Genomic DNA, 17,218 nt, shown 5'->3' on the forward strand with positions numbered 1-17,218 from the left:
AAGAGCTATGGCTGACTCAAGGCCTTTTCAGCAGCTGCAAGTGGAGGAGTGGAGAATCAAACTCAGTTCTCCCAGATAAGAGTCCTCACACTTAGCCACTACACCGAAGTGGCAAGTCCCAGTCAGAGAAACCAGCCTTGACTTTCTGGACTCCTAAAAGACTCTCCAGAAAAGAGTTGTTTTCAATAACTGTTGCAAACTTAACAGTCAGATAATCTCCCTGGGATGTAGGTCACAAAAGTGTGGAGTGAAGATTGAGAAGCCTCTCTCACCCCTCCCCCTCGCCTCTCCTTCCTTTCTCTATCTCCCCCTTCCTATTGTCCCCCATCTTTTCCCCTATCAAAAGTAACTTGACATGCATGCTCTCTGGTTGGGATACATCCTTTGTCTTCTCAAGGGGATTCCTCCCCCCTCCTCCACAGGAGGCAAAGAGCCAGTCAATAAATGGCCAAGGCCAAGACCTCCCTCCCTACAAGCTGCCTCAAGTCTCTCCTTCCTGCCTCCAACTATTCTCTGTCTCTATTCCCACCTCTCTCTCTCTTTCCTCCAATCTGTCTCTCTCCGGCCCCGCCTTCATTTGTCTCAAAATGTCAAATGCATCTCTCTGTAAAGAGTTTATAGTGTTGGCTGTTGAATGAATACAATGGGAGCCAGGCTGTTTGTGACAGGTGAGCTGCTTTTGTTTTTCCAGTGACTGTGTTTCTGGATCTTGTATGTCAGAATAGGATCTCGGGAACAGACACAGTTCAAAAACTTCAGAAAAGTAAGTGAAAGTTGGATTTCTGCTGTGGGGTGTAGTTTTGATGGAAGTCTTTTCTTATTGTATTCTGTCTGATGCACACTGCGCTTTCACAGTGCTGAGGACTTTGAAGAGTGAGATGTTTTTTGTAGCTCAGACTATTTTTCACCAGATTGACAGCTCTGAGTTGGGAAATGCCTGGAGATTTTGTGGTGGAGCTTGAGAGGTGGGTGTTGCCTTCTGACACACTTCTGGTGATGTCAGGAGGTGTGGCATATGCAAATGAGTTATGCAAATAAGTTATGCTAATGAGTTCCTGGAAAGCTTTTTCTATGAAATGACCCCTGGTACCTAATGATACTGAAGTGGTCCATTTTCTTGTGGGTACTGAAGCCAGACACAGCCATGAAACAGGTTATGTACCTGGGGAAAACTCTGGGTAGGAAGAAAAAAACATGGCTTATACTAAGTAATTTGATCCTCGATGAGAAGTATGTAAGGCTGCAAATAAAATAATAAAATATGATTTTTCAAATTAAGCCCACAAAAGGAGGAAGAAGTCCTGAGGGATAGAAAAAGGACTACTTCTACTCAATATCATTAACTTCTGCTGGCATGAGATTAGCATGTGCACAAATCCAGATTCTCCCAGGTGGGCCTCAAACTGAGGGAAAGTTAACTTCTTCTTCCCCTTGTTAGTCACCCTGCACCAGACAGTAAAGTGGCTAACTCCTCCGTCAATCACAAAAACAGCCAAACCAAGAATGCCGGCTTAGAAGCTGCCACACTCCACCTGCTATATCCACCTGCTATATAAAGACTCCAATGGAAAAAAAGCAGGATATAAACAGAAAAATCAGTACAATGCTGCATATGGGACTGACCAAGAAGCAGCACAGTGTAGTGGTTAAGAGCAGCGGACTCTAATCCGGAGAATCATATTTGATTCTCCGCTCCTCTGCATGAAGTCTGCTGGGTGACTCCAGGTTTGGCACAGTTCTCTCAGAACTCTCTCAGCCCCACCTACGTCACAAGCACACACCCCCCATGTGGGGAGAGGAAGAGCAGGCGATTGTAAGCCACTTTGAGACCCCTTAGGGTAGAGAAAAGCACTATATAAAAACCTACTCTTCTTCTAGTTAATCCTTTGTTTGGTTGTAGCACTAAGACACTTTACAGTTTTGCATTATTTAAAGTTAAGCAGCACATTAACAAACTGACATTAGTATGAACCCAGACTGCCACCGTTTGTTCCTGGGAGATTCAATTCCAATTTTTTATTATACTGCCGGCGGTGCGGGGGGGGGGGGGGTAGGGCTGTAGCGCTTTTGCCTGCATTGTGGCATACATTTCTCCTTTGACTAATCAGAGACCTTCATTTGTCAAAGCTAGTCCTTCCTCAAAATAAATAAATAAAATAACGTACAAAATTACATACTGGACCAAAACCACTGTTATTGGGGAAAGAAAATTGCAAGGGATTGCATGAATGGTAATGACAGGACAATCATCTACCCTTCATTCTGCTACTCCTGTGCGCTTGTTTAAATATGGATGCCTTTGTTTCTTACGTGCCAGGCAGCGCTCCGAGGGCATTCATCCCTCACTGCTCTGACTCTGCACAAGAATTACAGCCATCACAATCTCATACATTTGGTCTAATTTCATTCAGGCAAAAGAACAAACCCTCGCCACTGTCATTTTCTATTTGATCAGCAGACTCCACGTAGAGGAGAGGAGAATCAAGCATGATATCAGTTCTTTCATTGAGCTCACTATCATGTTTGCCGCTGCAAATGTTAGTTGCATCTGGTATTCAGCAGCTCAAGACTTAGGCTGAGGCTGTTTTAAGATCAACACCATCCCAAATAAGATCTGTACAAAGAAATATATAACTTGTCTTTGGTATACAGACAATGCACATGGTGAGCCTGTTCATGCATCTATCACATTGTCATTTTCCTCTGTATCAGTGCATATAACTTTTAATGTGTGTGTGTAAAGTGATGTCAAGCCACAGTCGACTTAGGGCAACCCCAGCAAGCGGCTTTCAAGGGAAGCAAGAAGCAGAGGCGGTTTGCCATGGCCCCTCCTCTACATAGTCTTTCTGGGGGTCTCTCAAGTACTGACTCTACTGAGCTTCTGAGATTTGATGAGATTGAACATATGAACATAAGAAGCTGCCTTATACTAAATCAGACCCTTGGTCCATCAAAGTCAGTATCGTCTTCTCAGAATGGCAGCGGCTCTCCAGGGTCTCAAGCTGAGGTTTTTCACACCTATTTGCCTGGACCCTTTTTTGGAGATGCCGGGGATTGAACCTGGGACCTTCTGCTTCCCAAGCAGATGCTCTACCACTGAGCCACCATCCCTCCCCTGCTCTCCAGGGTCTCAAGCTGAGGTTTTTCACACCTATTTGCCTGGAACCTTTTTTGGAGATGCCGGGGATTGAACCTGGGACCTTCTGCTTCCCAAGCAGATGCTCTACCACTGAGCCACCGTCCCTCCCCAGATTGGGCTACACCATGTCACCATCCCTCCCTAACTTTTAGTATAGGACGCAACTCTTGTTATCAGACTCTTATACACATGATCCATCTGCTCCAAAAAAGGGCTGAGCAAATTCTTCAATAAGCATGTCTGACGCTTGCTCACACATGTATCACAATGGAGGCCCAGATAACAGCCACTGCCAAGTCAGCATTTTTCCATCTGAGGCGGGCAAAGCAGTTGGCCCCTTTCCTGGAGCGTCGGGACCTAGCAACGGTGATCCATGCGACGGTCACCTCACGATTGGACTACTGTAACGCCCTCTACATGGGGCTGCCTCTGTGCCGGACCCGGAAGTTACAGCTAGTGCAGAACGCGGCGGCCAGGCTGTTGCTCGGTCTCCCAAGATGGGAACATGTACGGCCGGGGCTACGCGAACTGCACTGGTTACCGATTGTATACCGGGTCCAGTACAAAGTGCTGGTTATCACCTTTAAAGCCCTATATGGCCGAGGACCAGCCTACCTGAAGGACCGTCTCTCCCCGTATGAACCCCAGAGAGCACTGAGGTCAGTAGGAAAGAACAGACTGACTACCCCTGGGCCAAGACAAATCAAACTACAGAACACTCGCTCTCGGGCCTTTTCGGCCGCGGCCCCATATCTCTGGAACCAACTTCCAGAGGAGGTGCGGGCCCTGCGGAACCTTGATCAGTTCCGCAGGGCCTGCAAGACCACCCTTTTTAAATTAGCCTATGAATAACTGAATTATACTGATAACGAAGAAAATCCGCCATCAGCATCAACTAGAAGAGCGTCAAGGATAGCGTTATAATATGTTTTAGTTAATTGTTTTAATCAGGTTTTTAAGGTCAATTAATGTTTAATGTTTCTAATGTAACTGTTTTATTGTTGGTGCACCATTGGTCACCGTATTGTTAGCCGCCCTGAGCCTGCTTCGGCAGGGGAGGGCGGGGTACAAATAAAATTTATTATTATTATTATTATTATTACCGACAAATCTAGGCTATATGGAAACTAGCCATAAAATTGTAGTACCCGCTTTCACATATTGCAGCCCAGTGCTGCCCCTTGTCATCCAAAATTAAAGATGTGTTATCTTACTAAAACATGGCGCCGATGACACAAAAAAGTGCGCTACTGAAGGGAGTTCAAATACCTGAATTCTTTTGAGAAGAACAAAAGAGCGCTGTTAGTATTGCCTGTTCCTGAGATAAAGCTCTAGGATTTGTTACAATATTTAGGAGCAAGAGATTAATCTCTGTTTCCTTATCAGAGCCCTGATATCTTAAAAGCGAATCTAGAGGGTAAAGGATGATTCTTATATTGCTGATGACAAGTGTTTTCATAAATGCTTTGTGCAGCATCCATCAAAATATTGCAAAACTACATAAATTGTCTAAAATACTGATGCGGAATATGTATTTTTTGAAACAGAACAACCACTAGCCAGTTAATGGCCCTCAGTCTCTGTCCACAACTGTGATGCTCCATGCTAACATATCCTTGTCCCTCAGTGACCAAAGTGTACTTGGGAATCAGAGACTGCCTGGTTCTGCTGTCATGTAACAGCCAGCAATAAAATATTACCACAGACTACTCATGTGAGTTCTAGCCACTCCTGTTTCAACTTGTTTGGACTGCTCTGGCCAGTCTTAGCAGCAGAGCTGATTCTTTCACAAAAGCTTGAATCATACAGTTTGCCAACTCTAGCTATGCATGAACCTCGCTAATTTTTGTTTTTTTATTATAACATTTTTTATTAAGTTTCCATTAAGGGAAAGGGAAACATAATGGGGGGGGGGGAAAGGGGTCGGAGGGGGGGAGCAAATATCTTTCCATTTATATTTTCCTTTCATTTCTTCAATTAACATATTCTATTATTTCATAATCTTGATAACATTTACAATTACTCTTTCAGTTCATCTCTTATATCTTTCAGTCATTTAACTAATACTTCTTTTTGGCTTACGTTGATACATTTCTTATAATTGCACATATCAAACTGGTGAACTTTGCTAATTTTCAGCTGCCTGCGCACTGGTCAACTTGAGCAGTGCCCCGCCCTGAGCCTGCTTCGGCGGGGAGGGCGGGATATAAATAAAATGATGATGATGATGAACTTTTGTGAGAATGTGGACTTAATCCTCCTCATTAGCAAATATGCTACCTGTTAAAACTCCCAAAAGCATGAACAATCCGGAACCATTTTGAAATGAGGCACTCCCAATATAGGAGCGTCTGGCGGGGAAACGTGATGACCTTTCTTTCCGAGTACTCCCTGCATTCATGAGTAATGCACTGCAAAGGAAATTGCTTTGCAGATGTACCCTAAACCTGTAGTACAAGAAAGATACACAATGGCTGGCCTAGAATGCAGCACACTAATCAGTAACTCAAGCTGGGCAATGAAAACACATTTATACTTGAGTTCCAGAGTGCAAACATAAGCGCTGATTTTAACCTCTAAAGCCTTAAGTGACCTGTGTTTGAGGTATTTTCAGGAATATCATGTCACCACGCAAGATCCTGCTCTGAATGCTATAATCTAAAATTAGATTTTTTGGGCTACAGTGAGCAGGATTTTTTGTGTCCTGGTGTACATATTGTGAAATACTTCCCAGGGAAGCTTATCCCTTCCAGGGACCATGGCTCAGTAGTAGAGATTTCACATATAGGGGGTAACCAGGTCCAATCCCTTTTATCTACAGTGAAACAATCCAATCTTACATTGCCATGTTCAGTGGTCAATACAGAGTTCACTGCTTCAATTTTTCAGGGTTTTGTAAGCTCTGAAAACCTCTTATCTAATGGTTTGTATAGGTTTTATGGTTGCTTGATGTCTTTTTAATTAGTTTAAGAGATACGTTTTTATCTTGGTATTGTTCTAATCATGCAGTGTTTTGTAGGCCTTGTCACAAGACAAACAACAGAATACTGATAAAGACGAATTAAAACATAATTTACAAATAGACAGAACTTGGTAACAAGATAATACATTCACTTTTCTACCTGTGCCCATGTCTTTCATCCCCATCCTGAAAAGGATTCTTTTTCCAGCCAACAGCTTGGCAAGGTAAGTAACATTCCAGTGAAGTGCTGGCCAATCACAAGCCATGTTACAGAATACTGCAGGTTCTTGCAGAGACATCACAATTTCTTTGGCTTCTCCTGGAGTAAAAGGCTTGACTTCTTCACCTATGAAAAAGAAACAGATTGTGAAGATGATTAATCATTTGAGAACAATTATCTGTCATCTGTTGCTGCACCAAAAACATGAATTACTAAATTTATCTTGATTAAGGTTGATTTTTTCTTCCCTATTCACTTCAAACATTTTGTTTCATCACATTTTTGCCACAGTACTGACAGGGTCATTTTTTGATGCTAAATGAGAATTTAAAGCAGCGCATTAGCATCCAGAATACAAATGTCTTGGTAAATATTTATGATTTTCATGTCCCAATGTGCAACGTTTAGCATTAGTTTGACATTAATCACAAGTTTCCTAATTGATGCACATTTAAAGGACACATTTTGTGATTAACATGCATTTGATTGCAGAGGAAATTCATTCTGCGCCCCAATGAAAGGAAAAGTCTCCTGCAAAAAACAAGACACGGAGGATATTAGCAGGACAGGCAGAGCACGTCTAATGTTGCCAATTTTAGTTAATCAATTAAATATTCTGTGCAGTGCAAAGTGAAGATGCAATTTTGAAAAATTCTTAACCATTTTTATTACAAAAGGAGACAAGAACGTCATGCAAGGCGTATGCTATTCTCACCTTTCAATTTATCCTTGGCATTTATATGCCCCACTGAAACTGTACGTACCCACTGTAAAACCAACCAACCAACCAACCTAGAGTATTCATTCATAATCCCAATCAGTATCTAATAAAAAGAGATACCTATTAACTTCAGCCCTAGACAGCTTACAGGGAGGGGCTGTGGCTCCGTAGTAAAGCATCCCCCTTGGCATTCAAAAGGTCCCAGGCTCAATCCTGGCACCTCCACCTTTAAAAAACCAAGTACTATATCAGGGTGTTGAACTCATTAGTGAGGAGCGCCGGATCTGACGCAAATGGGACTTTATGGGGCTGGGTCACGCATGTCATAAAATGTAATGTGAGTAGCAGAGATATAAACTTTATAAAGGACATAGACAAACACAATGAAAGATATTATTTCTTAAACTTAAAATACAAACATGCTTAAAACTCTTGCAATATTTTGTTTAAAATGGAAAAGGGAGAAGAGTAGGATTTGGCAATGCAATGTTTAAAATAAAACATCCAGAAAAAGCACAAGGATCACAGCAGAAACTAAAAAGGTAAAAATTCTCTGAGCCTGGGAAACCATGATAAGGCCAGGCATTGCAAGCTTCCCCCTCCCTCCCTCCCCCCATCCCAGGTCTACTCAGAATGGCAATAGGTCTCAAGTGCAACCCAGGTTAGAGTACTCACTAGGCACCAATTCTCGGATCCATTCAAAGGAGACAAGCTGGTTCAAAGCATCAACCATTTGCAAGAACACAACTCCCGGAAGCATGAGCTTTGGCTGGCTATAGGAATGCTGAAAAGTGTAACTGATCACTCTATTGAAACACATTGCAGCACAAAGTTGCAAGGAAAATTTGGACTGGACTTTCCATTAAGGTCTCTGGGCCCTATCTATTTGGGCACAGAGACCTTAATAGAAAATCCACTCTGCATTTTCTTTGCAGCTTTGCTTCCTACTGCAGCCAGAAAGACAAGGAGAAAGAACAGGGAACTTTGGCAGCCTCGGAGCTTCAAAAGGTGAGGACAGGAGGGGGAGGGGGAAAGAGCCCCATGGGCCTGATTAAAGCCCTCAGTGGGCCAGTTGTGGCTTGCTGGCCAGACATTTGACACCTCTGTACTATGTGATGTGAAAGACTTCCCAACTGAAACCCTGGAAAGCTGCTGCCAGAGTAGACAATATTGGCCTTGATAAACCAATAGTCTTATGTACTCTGATAGCCTAGTTAAAGAATAAAGATACTAGAAAGTAGTTTGTCCCCCTTTCTATACACTTTTCAGATCCTTATAGGAAGTAGGTAACAATTATGGCTTATCAATATCTGCAACCTTTATTCACCAGCACAGCTGTATCAAAACACTTAGATTTACTTCCCAAACCCTGCACTGTAAGCACCAGGAAGATTCTTTCAAAAGGCGACGAAAGTATACCGAGATTGTGGCTAGATCGCTATACTATACTGTTTAATAGTCATGCATGATAACCCACTTCTCTACTTGAAATCCATTAAGTTTGACAGTGTACAAAGCTACAGAAGAACTCTATGAAAGCCTAAAGGAAATAATTAAGATGTTTATAAGATACCCATGGCAGAGTTACATTTGGATAGTCCCACTGAATCCAAGTGTCATTTAAAAGGTTATGACTAGGGATCCACAGTCTTGTTTACCTGTGGGTGCTTTTGGAATTTTGAGAACACATAGTGGCTGCCATCACGCAATGGCTTTTAGCAAAAATAGACAAAAACTGTGTGGCACAGTGTGTCAGACAATGGAACTTCAAATCAACCAGACTCCATTCGATACAAAGTTTAAGGCTTTATTTGAGAGTTCATAGTTTCTGAGCGTGGAAAGATTGGAACTGATACATTTGCGCAGGTGAGGAGTTACTTTAAGGAACTGCACATCAAAGGTTTCTAAACAAACTTGCATTCCCGGGCATTCTAAGCAGAAAGTGATACATTTCACACAGTCACTTTCTCTTATCTCCTAGCGGTCCTTGATCTCACAGGGATGGCCTTTCCCGGAGGCATTTTGTCTTCAAAGGGAAGTTGCTTTTGTTAGTTCCAGGGACAGGAATTCACACCAGTGTTAGTAACAACTATGCTTCTACTTTGATATGCAAGGTCTCTTCCCATGGTAAGTAACAGAGGCTAGAAAAATGGAGTCAGTTAAGCTAAGCATTTCATTACAGTTAACTAAGCTAAATATTTCTTAGAGTAATTTTCCAGTGTCTTACACAGTGCAAAATTCTAATTAACAGCATCAAGAAAATAATACATACCATACTGTTTAGGCGGAGAGCGTATTTTAGCTCGCCCGCGGAGCCTGATGGACCCGGAACGGTTCCTGACGGCTCTACGGGACCCTGAGCTCCCTGGCGATTCCTTGGATGGTCTGGTGGAGTCTTGGAACGATAGACTCTCCAGAGCTATCGAAGAAATCGCACCTAGGCGTCCTCTGCGCCCCCGTTTGAAGTCGACTCCCTGGTATAACCAGGGTTTGCGGCGACTAAAACGGGAACTCAGACGATTAGAGAGGCAATGGCGGTGTACTCGAGACGAAGCGACTCGAACATCTTATAGAGAGATTTTGAAGTCCTATGAGGTGGCAATCAAAACTGCAAAGAGAACATACTTTGCAGCTGAGATTGCGTCCGCAACGTCGCGCCCGGCACAATTATTTAGCATAATTCGGAATCTAACAACACTGCCTCAGGGCAGACTAAACTGTAAGGAATTGGAGATTGGCTGTGAGGCTTTTGCGAACTTTTTTGCGGACAAGATCGCGTCGCTCCGCCTTGACCTCCCTGCCACATTGGAGGCAGTTAGTGAAACCGAGGCTCCGGGCCTGTCTTCGGATTATGTTCTGGATGGTTTCAGCCCTCTCAGTTTGGAGGAAGTTGACAGGATCCTCTTATCTGCACGCCCAACAACTTGTAAATTGGACCCGTGCCCCTCCTGGCTCATTAAATCTTGCCAGAGGGAGCTTAGATATCCTGTACGGGATATCATAAATAGATCCCTCGCGGAAGGGCAATTTCCAACACAGCTTAAAGAAGCGGTGGTCCGCCCCCTCTTAAAAAAAACATCTCTAGATCCGGCCCAATTGGCTCACTATCGGCCGGTTTCGAATTTGCCCTATTTGGGCAAACTTATTGAGAGGGCAGTGGCGATGCAGTTACAGACCTTCCTGGATGACGCTTCCGTCCTTGACCCTCTTCAGTCCGGCTTTCGCCCGGGCCATGGGACGGAGACGGTGCTGGTCGCCTTAGTAGATGACCTGCAACGGCATCTGGATCGGGGCGGCTCGGCAGTACTGATGTTGTTGGACCTATCGGCAGCGTTCGATACGGTCGACCATCAGCTACTTGCCCGCCGCCTCGCCGACGCGGGGATTCAGGGGTTGGCCTTGCAATGGCTTTCCTCTTTCCTTGAAGGTCGGGGACAGAGGGTCGCGATTGGGGATGAGCTGTCCCGGAGGCACTCGCTTGATTGCGGGGTGCCTCAGGGTGCGGTTCTTTCCCCGATGTTATTTAACATCTACATGCGTCCCCTCGCCCAGATTGCCCGAAGGTACGGGCTGGGTTGTCACCAGTATGCTGATGACACCCAGCTTTATCTGCTTATGGACGGCCGGCCGGTCTCCGCCCCACAAAATCTGGACCGGGCGCTACAGGCTGTGGCTGGGTGGCTCAAACAGAGCGGGCTGAGGCTAAACCCAGCGAAGACAGAGGTCCTTTGCTTGGGCCGTCGTGGCCCAGGGGGGGAAATACCCCTTCCGGTTTTTGACGGTGCGCCGCTGATGGCGGCGCACAGGGTCAAGAGCCTGGGGGTACTTCTGGAGCCTTCCTTAACTATGGAGGCCCAGATAGCAGCCACTGCCAAGTCCGCATTTTTCCATCTTAGGCGGGCTAGGCAGCTGGCTCCCTTCCTGGAACGCGACGATCTAGCAACGGTGATCCATGCTACGGTCACCTCGAGGTTGGACTACTGCAATGCCCTCTACATGGGGCTGCCCCTGTGTCGAACCCGGAAATTGCAGCTGGTGCAGAACGCCGCCGCCCGGCTGTTATTGGGGCTCCCAAGGTGGGAGCACATTCAGCCGGGACTTCGGGCGCTGCACTGGCTGCCAATATCCTACCGAGTTCGATACAAGGTGCTGGTTATTACCTTTAAAGCCCTATATGGTCTAGGACCTGCCTACCTGAGGGACCGTCTCTCCCCGCATGTTCCCCAGAGAGCACTGAGATCGGGATCTCAAAATCTTTTGGTTGTCCCCGGGCCAAAGGAGGCCCGCTTGAAGATCACAAGAGACCGGGCCTTCTCTGTAATGGCTCCATTTTGGTGGAACCAGCTGCCGGAGGAGGTAAGGGCCCTGCGGGATCTCACCCAATTCCGCAGGGCCTGTAAGACAGTCCTCTTCCGGCTGGCCCACAACTAACGGCCCTGTATACCGACTACCGAATGCTGTATATTGTATACTGAATTTTTACCTGAAGCTGAATGGAGTGTAGCTTTACGACTGCTGGCTGTTTTAATTATGTATAGTTATAACAAATGTTTTATTTTAATTATATATTGTGAATTGTTAATTTAAAGTGTAATTTTATACTTTTATGTTAGTTTTATATATGTTGTAAGCCGCCCTGAGCCACTCGATGGGAAGGGCGGGATATAAATCCCAGATAAATAAATAAAATAAATAAATAAGAATAAACATCTAAAAAAAAGGCTGGTATTGTTCCTCCTGAGGAGCCAAGGAGTAGTAGGAATGTTTGTTGAGTGAAACTATTGGACTGGTGTTCCAGTTAATAAGTAATAATCCTCTTTTGGAAAATTTTGTTCTTGATATTGTGAAGGAGAGCCCCCGAATAATTAATTAATACCCCCCAATAATAATATTTGTCATATTGAGTAAAAATATGCTTTGTCTTCAAAGAGAGGAATCTGCCGTAAAACTGCTGTTAGAAGCACAGTCAGCCTTCAATGGGTGTGTGTTCACAGATGTGTATTAGGATAAGACAAAGGGGCCTCATTGAGAAGCCTCTTGCTGGAGCTGATAAAGGAACGAGACGGGAGGGATGGAAAAGTACTAGAAGGAGTTGCAAGGGGGTGGGGAATGTTGAATCAGATAAGCCTGGGTGCCTGCCTGCTGGTTTTCTGTGTGAATAAAACTGGCTGTATGTAGAATAATTTTAACTCAGTCATTCTGGGGGCCCATGCCCAACTGGGTTCTGCTTATGGTACCATAAAGTAAGCCTCACTTCAAACCAGTAAGTCTGTGCGGACCTCGTTATTTCTCTGCTTCAATTGCTGGAAAAAGCTGCTTGCATATAGAAAAGCTGCAGGGAAGCCCTTGGCTGATGAAGGTGTAACATCGGAACCTGTCCCTACTACAGGTTTGCTGTTTGGCTTTTTATGGAAAAAAATAAAACAGTCAGAAGACTATGTTCTGGATGCCAATTATTAAGGCTTGAAGAGACCTTTTGCCGTGAGCATTTATGAGAGACTTTTTTGAGATGATTATTCTTTGTATGTATTATTTTCTAGACACTGTTAATTAGAATTTTGCACTGTGCCACACAGTTTTTGTCTATTTTTGCCAATTTTCTGTGTTTCTTCTTTACTTCTTATCACAAAATGGCTGCCATGGGGACAATGGCCAATCACTAAATGTTGGAGGGTTACAAGCTAAGCATCCTTCCGCACTCTGCCAATACTGAGGCACCCCCTGGTCCAATAAAGTGGAGGAAAGCCAGGAGGCCCTTTACTATGGAGAATAAGTGAATGGGTGCCATGAAACCCATTGGTTCGTGCAATTCCCCTAAACCCTCTGAATACTATTCAAATAACTTAAAATACTAGCACAAAATCCTCTATTTCAGCAGAGCAGGACGGAATAATCAGAGCCAGACATCAGCATCCTTCAATGACAAAATTCCACAATCTTCCCCCGAGATCGCAAACTAACTAATTGCAAATGGGTATAAGCTACAGATTTTTTTTAAAAAAAATAGCCTTTTACTCAGTCCTTTTATAAGTCAGCTTTTATTTTTATAATCTTTTATGAGCAGTAGACAGCATGATATTTCTAAAACTGAGACAAAGAAAACTGGGACTTCGCCTTTGGCCTTACCCTCTGCTATCTTACATGTCCAAGGCATACAGGGGTCTCATAGGAGCTTTATGCCTTGCCATATGTTGTTTCTTATCTTAGCAAAGGGAAACTTCTGAGTTATCAACCAACAGGCTGAACGCACAGAAAGCAAGATCTGAAAGGGTGTCCAGCTGTGCACATTGATTGCCGAAACGGTTACCATTTGAGGGAACCTGACTTTCAGGACAGATTAACGGATAGATCCTGATCACATCTTTGCCATGACCATCAGTCAAAGACCAAGGACAACATTTCTTCTGTTCCTAAAGGCACAGTGGTGATAGATCAAAAGCTGCACGGCCTGAAAGAAGCATTCCGAGTCTTGAGTCCTTCTCTCAAAATACATTAAGTCCCAGCACCGTTTCATTTATTACATTACCATGCTGCTTTTCAGCACTCATTTATTTTAGTATAGTAAGCACAGATTTAGCTTTCCCTGGCCTGACAGCTGTGAGGGCTTGATTTTTCTTCATATTTTCAAAACTGAGTAAAACATATTCCATACATTTCCATATGTTGATCAGCGCACAGCCATTCTTTTGCCCATTTGAGTTTAGAAGGCACTAGCTATTCTCTTGAGCAAAAGTTAGCAATAGTTCATAAAAAAAATAAACACTATGCAAATACTTATTAAAAGTGCCAAAGTGTATTGAAACAAATTATTTGAAAAAGTACAAAATAATTTTAAGGCCTCCCTTACCTCACTTCTCATAGGACAGTATCCAACCCATGTTGACTGCAAATGGAAACTGCAGAAGCTCCCCCATGCTCTTGATGCAAACATGACAAAAACATATCACTCTTCTGATGAGCTTGAAGCCAGGGAGGAAGATGCAGAAAGCATCAACTTTTTCCTCCTACAGGATGGATGATCCTCCGCTTTGTCATTCCACTTATTTTGGAGTGGGAGAGGAGGGCCTTGTGATACATTGCGGAAGTGTTCCTAGTGTCTTCAACACCTAGCACAATGTCAGAACCCACATCTTTCCCAAATTGAAGGAGGACGCCCATGGCACCCAAGCATTTTAGCCGTCTGTCAAGACCAGCCAAAATTTCTGAGCCCTGACGTTTTTCCTCTCTCTGCCCTTATGGAAAAATGGAGAGGAGGGATTCTGTAAACTGATATCAATCTCCATGCTCAATAAATGCTCCATATGTTGACACACTGAAGACATGGTCCAAGGAGGTACTTGATGAGGCTGGAAAAACTATCGCTTCATATGCAGAGAGAGAGAACAAGTCATCAACTTGTATCTGGGGGATGCTCTCTTAAGCAAGCTATCTAAAAGTTGGCTTCTGCATGCTTAATAGCCACAATCTCTTTCTCGACTTTTAGAAGACAAACAAATAAAGGGACAGTTCCTACACACTGTCCCAGATAAAGAGACATTTCCTACACGCAAAAAGTTACTGTGAAAAATATGTTCTGGAGATCAACTTTAAGGGTGATAGATACAGCATAGCTATAAAAGTACAAAATCTGTAGACAGTATGTCCATGCTATATGTATTCCCATAAGCCAAACGTTGGAAGCAACTGGACAGCATTTAACACACACACACACAGACACAAACCTGTTTTCCCACATGGCCATTTTTAGTTCAGTAGTCTCTACTGGAAAGTTGCCAAGGACACAGGAAATATTTAATAGTGATGCAATATATAACATAGTATAGAGAACTTTAAAATATATATATATATGAATATTTATATAGCTGAATAGCTGAAAACCAGTGTAGTGGATGGGCTGAGGGGTGGCCAAACTGTGGCTCAGAAGTCACATGGAGCACTTTCACACTGTCACGGGCTGGGGCCAGGCCAGGCGAAGTCCAGGGGCAGTCCAAGGTCTGTAGCTGGGTAGCAAGGAGGGTCCAAAGCGCCAAAACCGAATCACAGTCCAGGTATTGTAGGTCAGAGGTTCAGAAGCCAAAGTCAGGGGGTCCAGAAGTCAATGCCAGAGTCAGGGGGTCCAGAAGCCGAAGTCAGAAGCCGAAGTGGATGCTAGAACGTCAGGTAAGTGACTAGTTGCTTCCACAAAGCCTTCTCTCAAAGCCCACAGCTATATAGCCCTCTGCTGTCTGTTGCCCATTTGGGCTAATTGCTGACTCAGAGGGCAGCCAGGATCCTGCTGAGACTCAAGCACCCTCACTCCTAGAAGGGCCAGAATCCTTTCAAAACTCAGGGCTCAGGGAGCGTCTTGCTCGTGAGCGTGCCGCCCTCCTCCGATCCCTGAGGTCCTGACGAAGGCGGTCACGCACACGAGCCACCCGAGAGGGCGAGGCAGGGGGGCTTGGATCTTCTCCAGCAGGAGGCAGGGGCACTGGTGCAGGTGGCAGGGGCACAGTTTCTTCTGCAGGCTCGGCTTCTTCTGCAGGGCCCCCAGCACCCATGACACACACATATTGTGACTCCTGAAACCCCCACTGCCCCATCGACTGACTTGGAAAAGGCATTTCTCTCTTCACAGGGCTGTTGTAACGACAAAATGGCGGATAACAGTGTAAGCCACCTGGGGCCTCCATTGCGGAGAAGGTGAAATATAAATGAAGTGTAATACAGAAACAGTATTAAGAAAAAAACTGCTTCCTACATTCCTGCAAACTCATTCGCCTACACAAAACCTTCCCTAGATATAATGTAACGCTTCAATTCCCACTGCGCATCCCCCAGTCTCAAATCTTCAGAGCTGGATGGCCTTGAATGATGGACCTAACCAAGGAATTCCTCCTGCTCAGAGGCATTGCTTGCCTAGAACTGCATTCGCCGAAGCTGCTTCCTGGATGTCCTTGCTCTCATCGACCGAGATCAGTTCCCGCTTCCTAGACCAAAGATTCCAAGCCAGAACAAGGGTCACACCTGAATAACAGGAAATACAGTCACTTCTTGCTGCCTCCAGCTTATTTACCTATCTAATCTTCAGCACTCATTGGGCTGTCTATGCTTACTCTTACTATTGAAATACCCAACTGCTTTGCTCTGTCTTACAGAACTCCAAATCACTGGATAAATCTCCTGCTGAGTTCAATCTATTGCCCACCCCCCACCCCTAGACCAGCTGGATCTAAATTATCAATCTATTCAATTAATTTTCCAGGTTCAACTTGCTCTCCTTCATCTCTTACCCATGCTGGATCCCTAGTAGGGGCCAACACAAAGCTGGAGCCTTTTACATGATGACTCTCTCTTGAATCTTGCTCTCCGTCTATAGTTCAGGATAAAGGGACAATTGACATGAGACGCTGCTCTATACTTATCTTTTGCGTCAACATTCTATGGGATGCAATGGAAAACAAAGAAGGAATAGAGTCAATAGAGCCCAGTCAATAATTTACATTAGATAAGCAAGAAAGGCTGGAGAGAGAGGGTAAGGAAATGGAACACAAGAGGTGTCAAAGGAAGGAAACCCACTGTGGGGAAAAATGCCCGGGCCATTTGCCATTAGTTTTACCTAAATGGCCCTCTGAGAATGGAACAGAGGATAACAGCAGATGTAAAAATGAACCAGGTCAGGTAGTCCTCCAATAAACCCAGGGGCCATACACAGGTTGTAGCCAGCAACAGGCCTCTCTCCTACACTTCTACTGGAGAACCATTAGGCCAAATGCCAAGGAATATAACTAGTATATTACTGCAAAGAAACATTTTCCAAGTCAAAACGTTTCTCTGCAAATCAAACAATTATCATTACGGATGACAGCATTAGAAGATCTTGTCTCCTTGGTTTAAGGAGCCCTGGAACACACCGCTTCCCGTATGTCTGATGTCCACAAGTAAGGACTCCAGTGCGCTGAACTTGCCGTGGGTGGGTGGTGGCTGACACCTGCTTATGCAGTGTTCAAGATCTCAGGAAGGGAGAGAGGAAGAAATACAGAGAACAAGCCCACTCCACTATTTCTCCCACTCTTAGACAATTTTGAGGGGAAAGTAGGGAGCGATGGGGCAGGTCCAAGTGGGGTGCTAAGGGAAGATATTTGGACTCTGTCTTTTACCCAATTATGTCATTGCAAGTGTGACAGGATCCAACTGGTC

At 44.4% G+C, this 17,218-nt stretch overlaps 1 protein-coding gene across 2 annotated transcripts in view; it reads right to left on the reverse strand.

Annotated features, from left to right (window-relative positions):
• Window positions 1–17,218, reverse strand: part of HSPBAP1 (HSPB1 associated protein 1) — a 117,626-nt gene that overhangs the window by 87,066 nt on the left and 13,342 nt on the right. For both annotated transcript variants that reach the window (XM_060262175.1, XM_060262176.1), the window contains exon 2: window positions 6,262–6,447. In XM_060262175.1, coding sequence (XP_060118158.1) covers window positions 6,262–6,447 — 186 coding nt within the window. The remainder of the gene's footprint in view (window positions 1–6,261; window positions 6,448–17,218) is intronic.

The sequence above is a fragment of the Heteronotia binoei genome, chromosome 21, assembly GCF_032191835.1.
Source record: "Heteronotia binoei isolate CCM8104 ecotype False Entrance Well chromosome 21, APGP_CSIRO_Hbin_v1, whole genome shotgun sequence".
NCBI classification, from domain to species: Eukaryota; Metazoa; Chordata; class Lepidosauria; order Squamata; family Gekkonidae; genus Heteronotia; species Heteronotia binoei.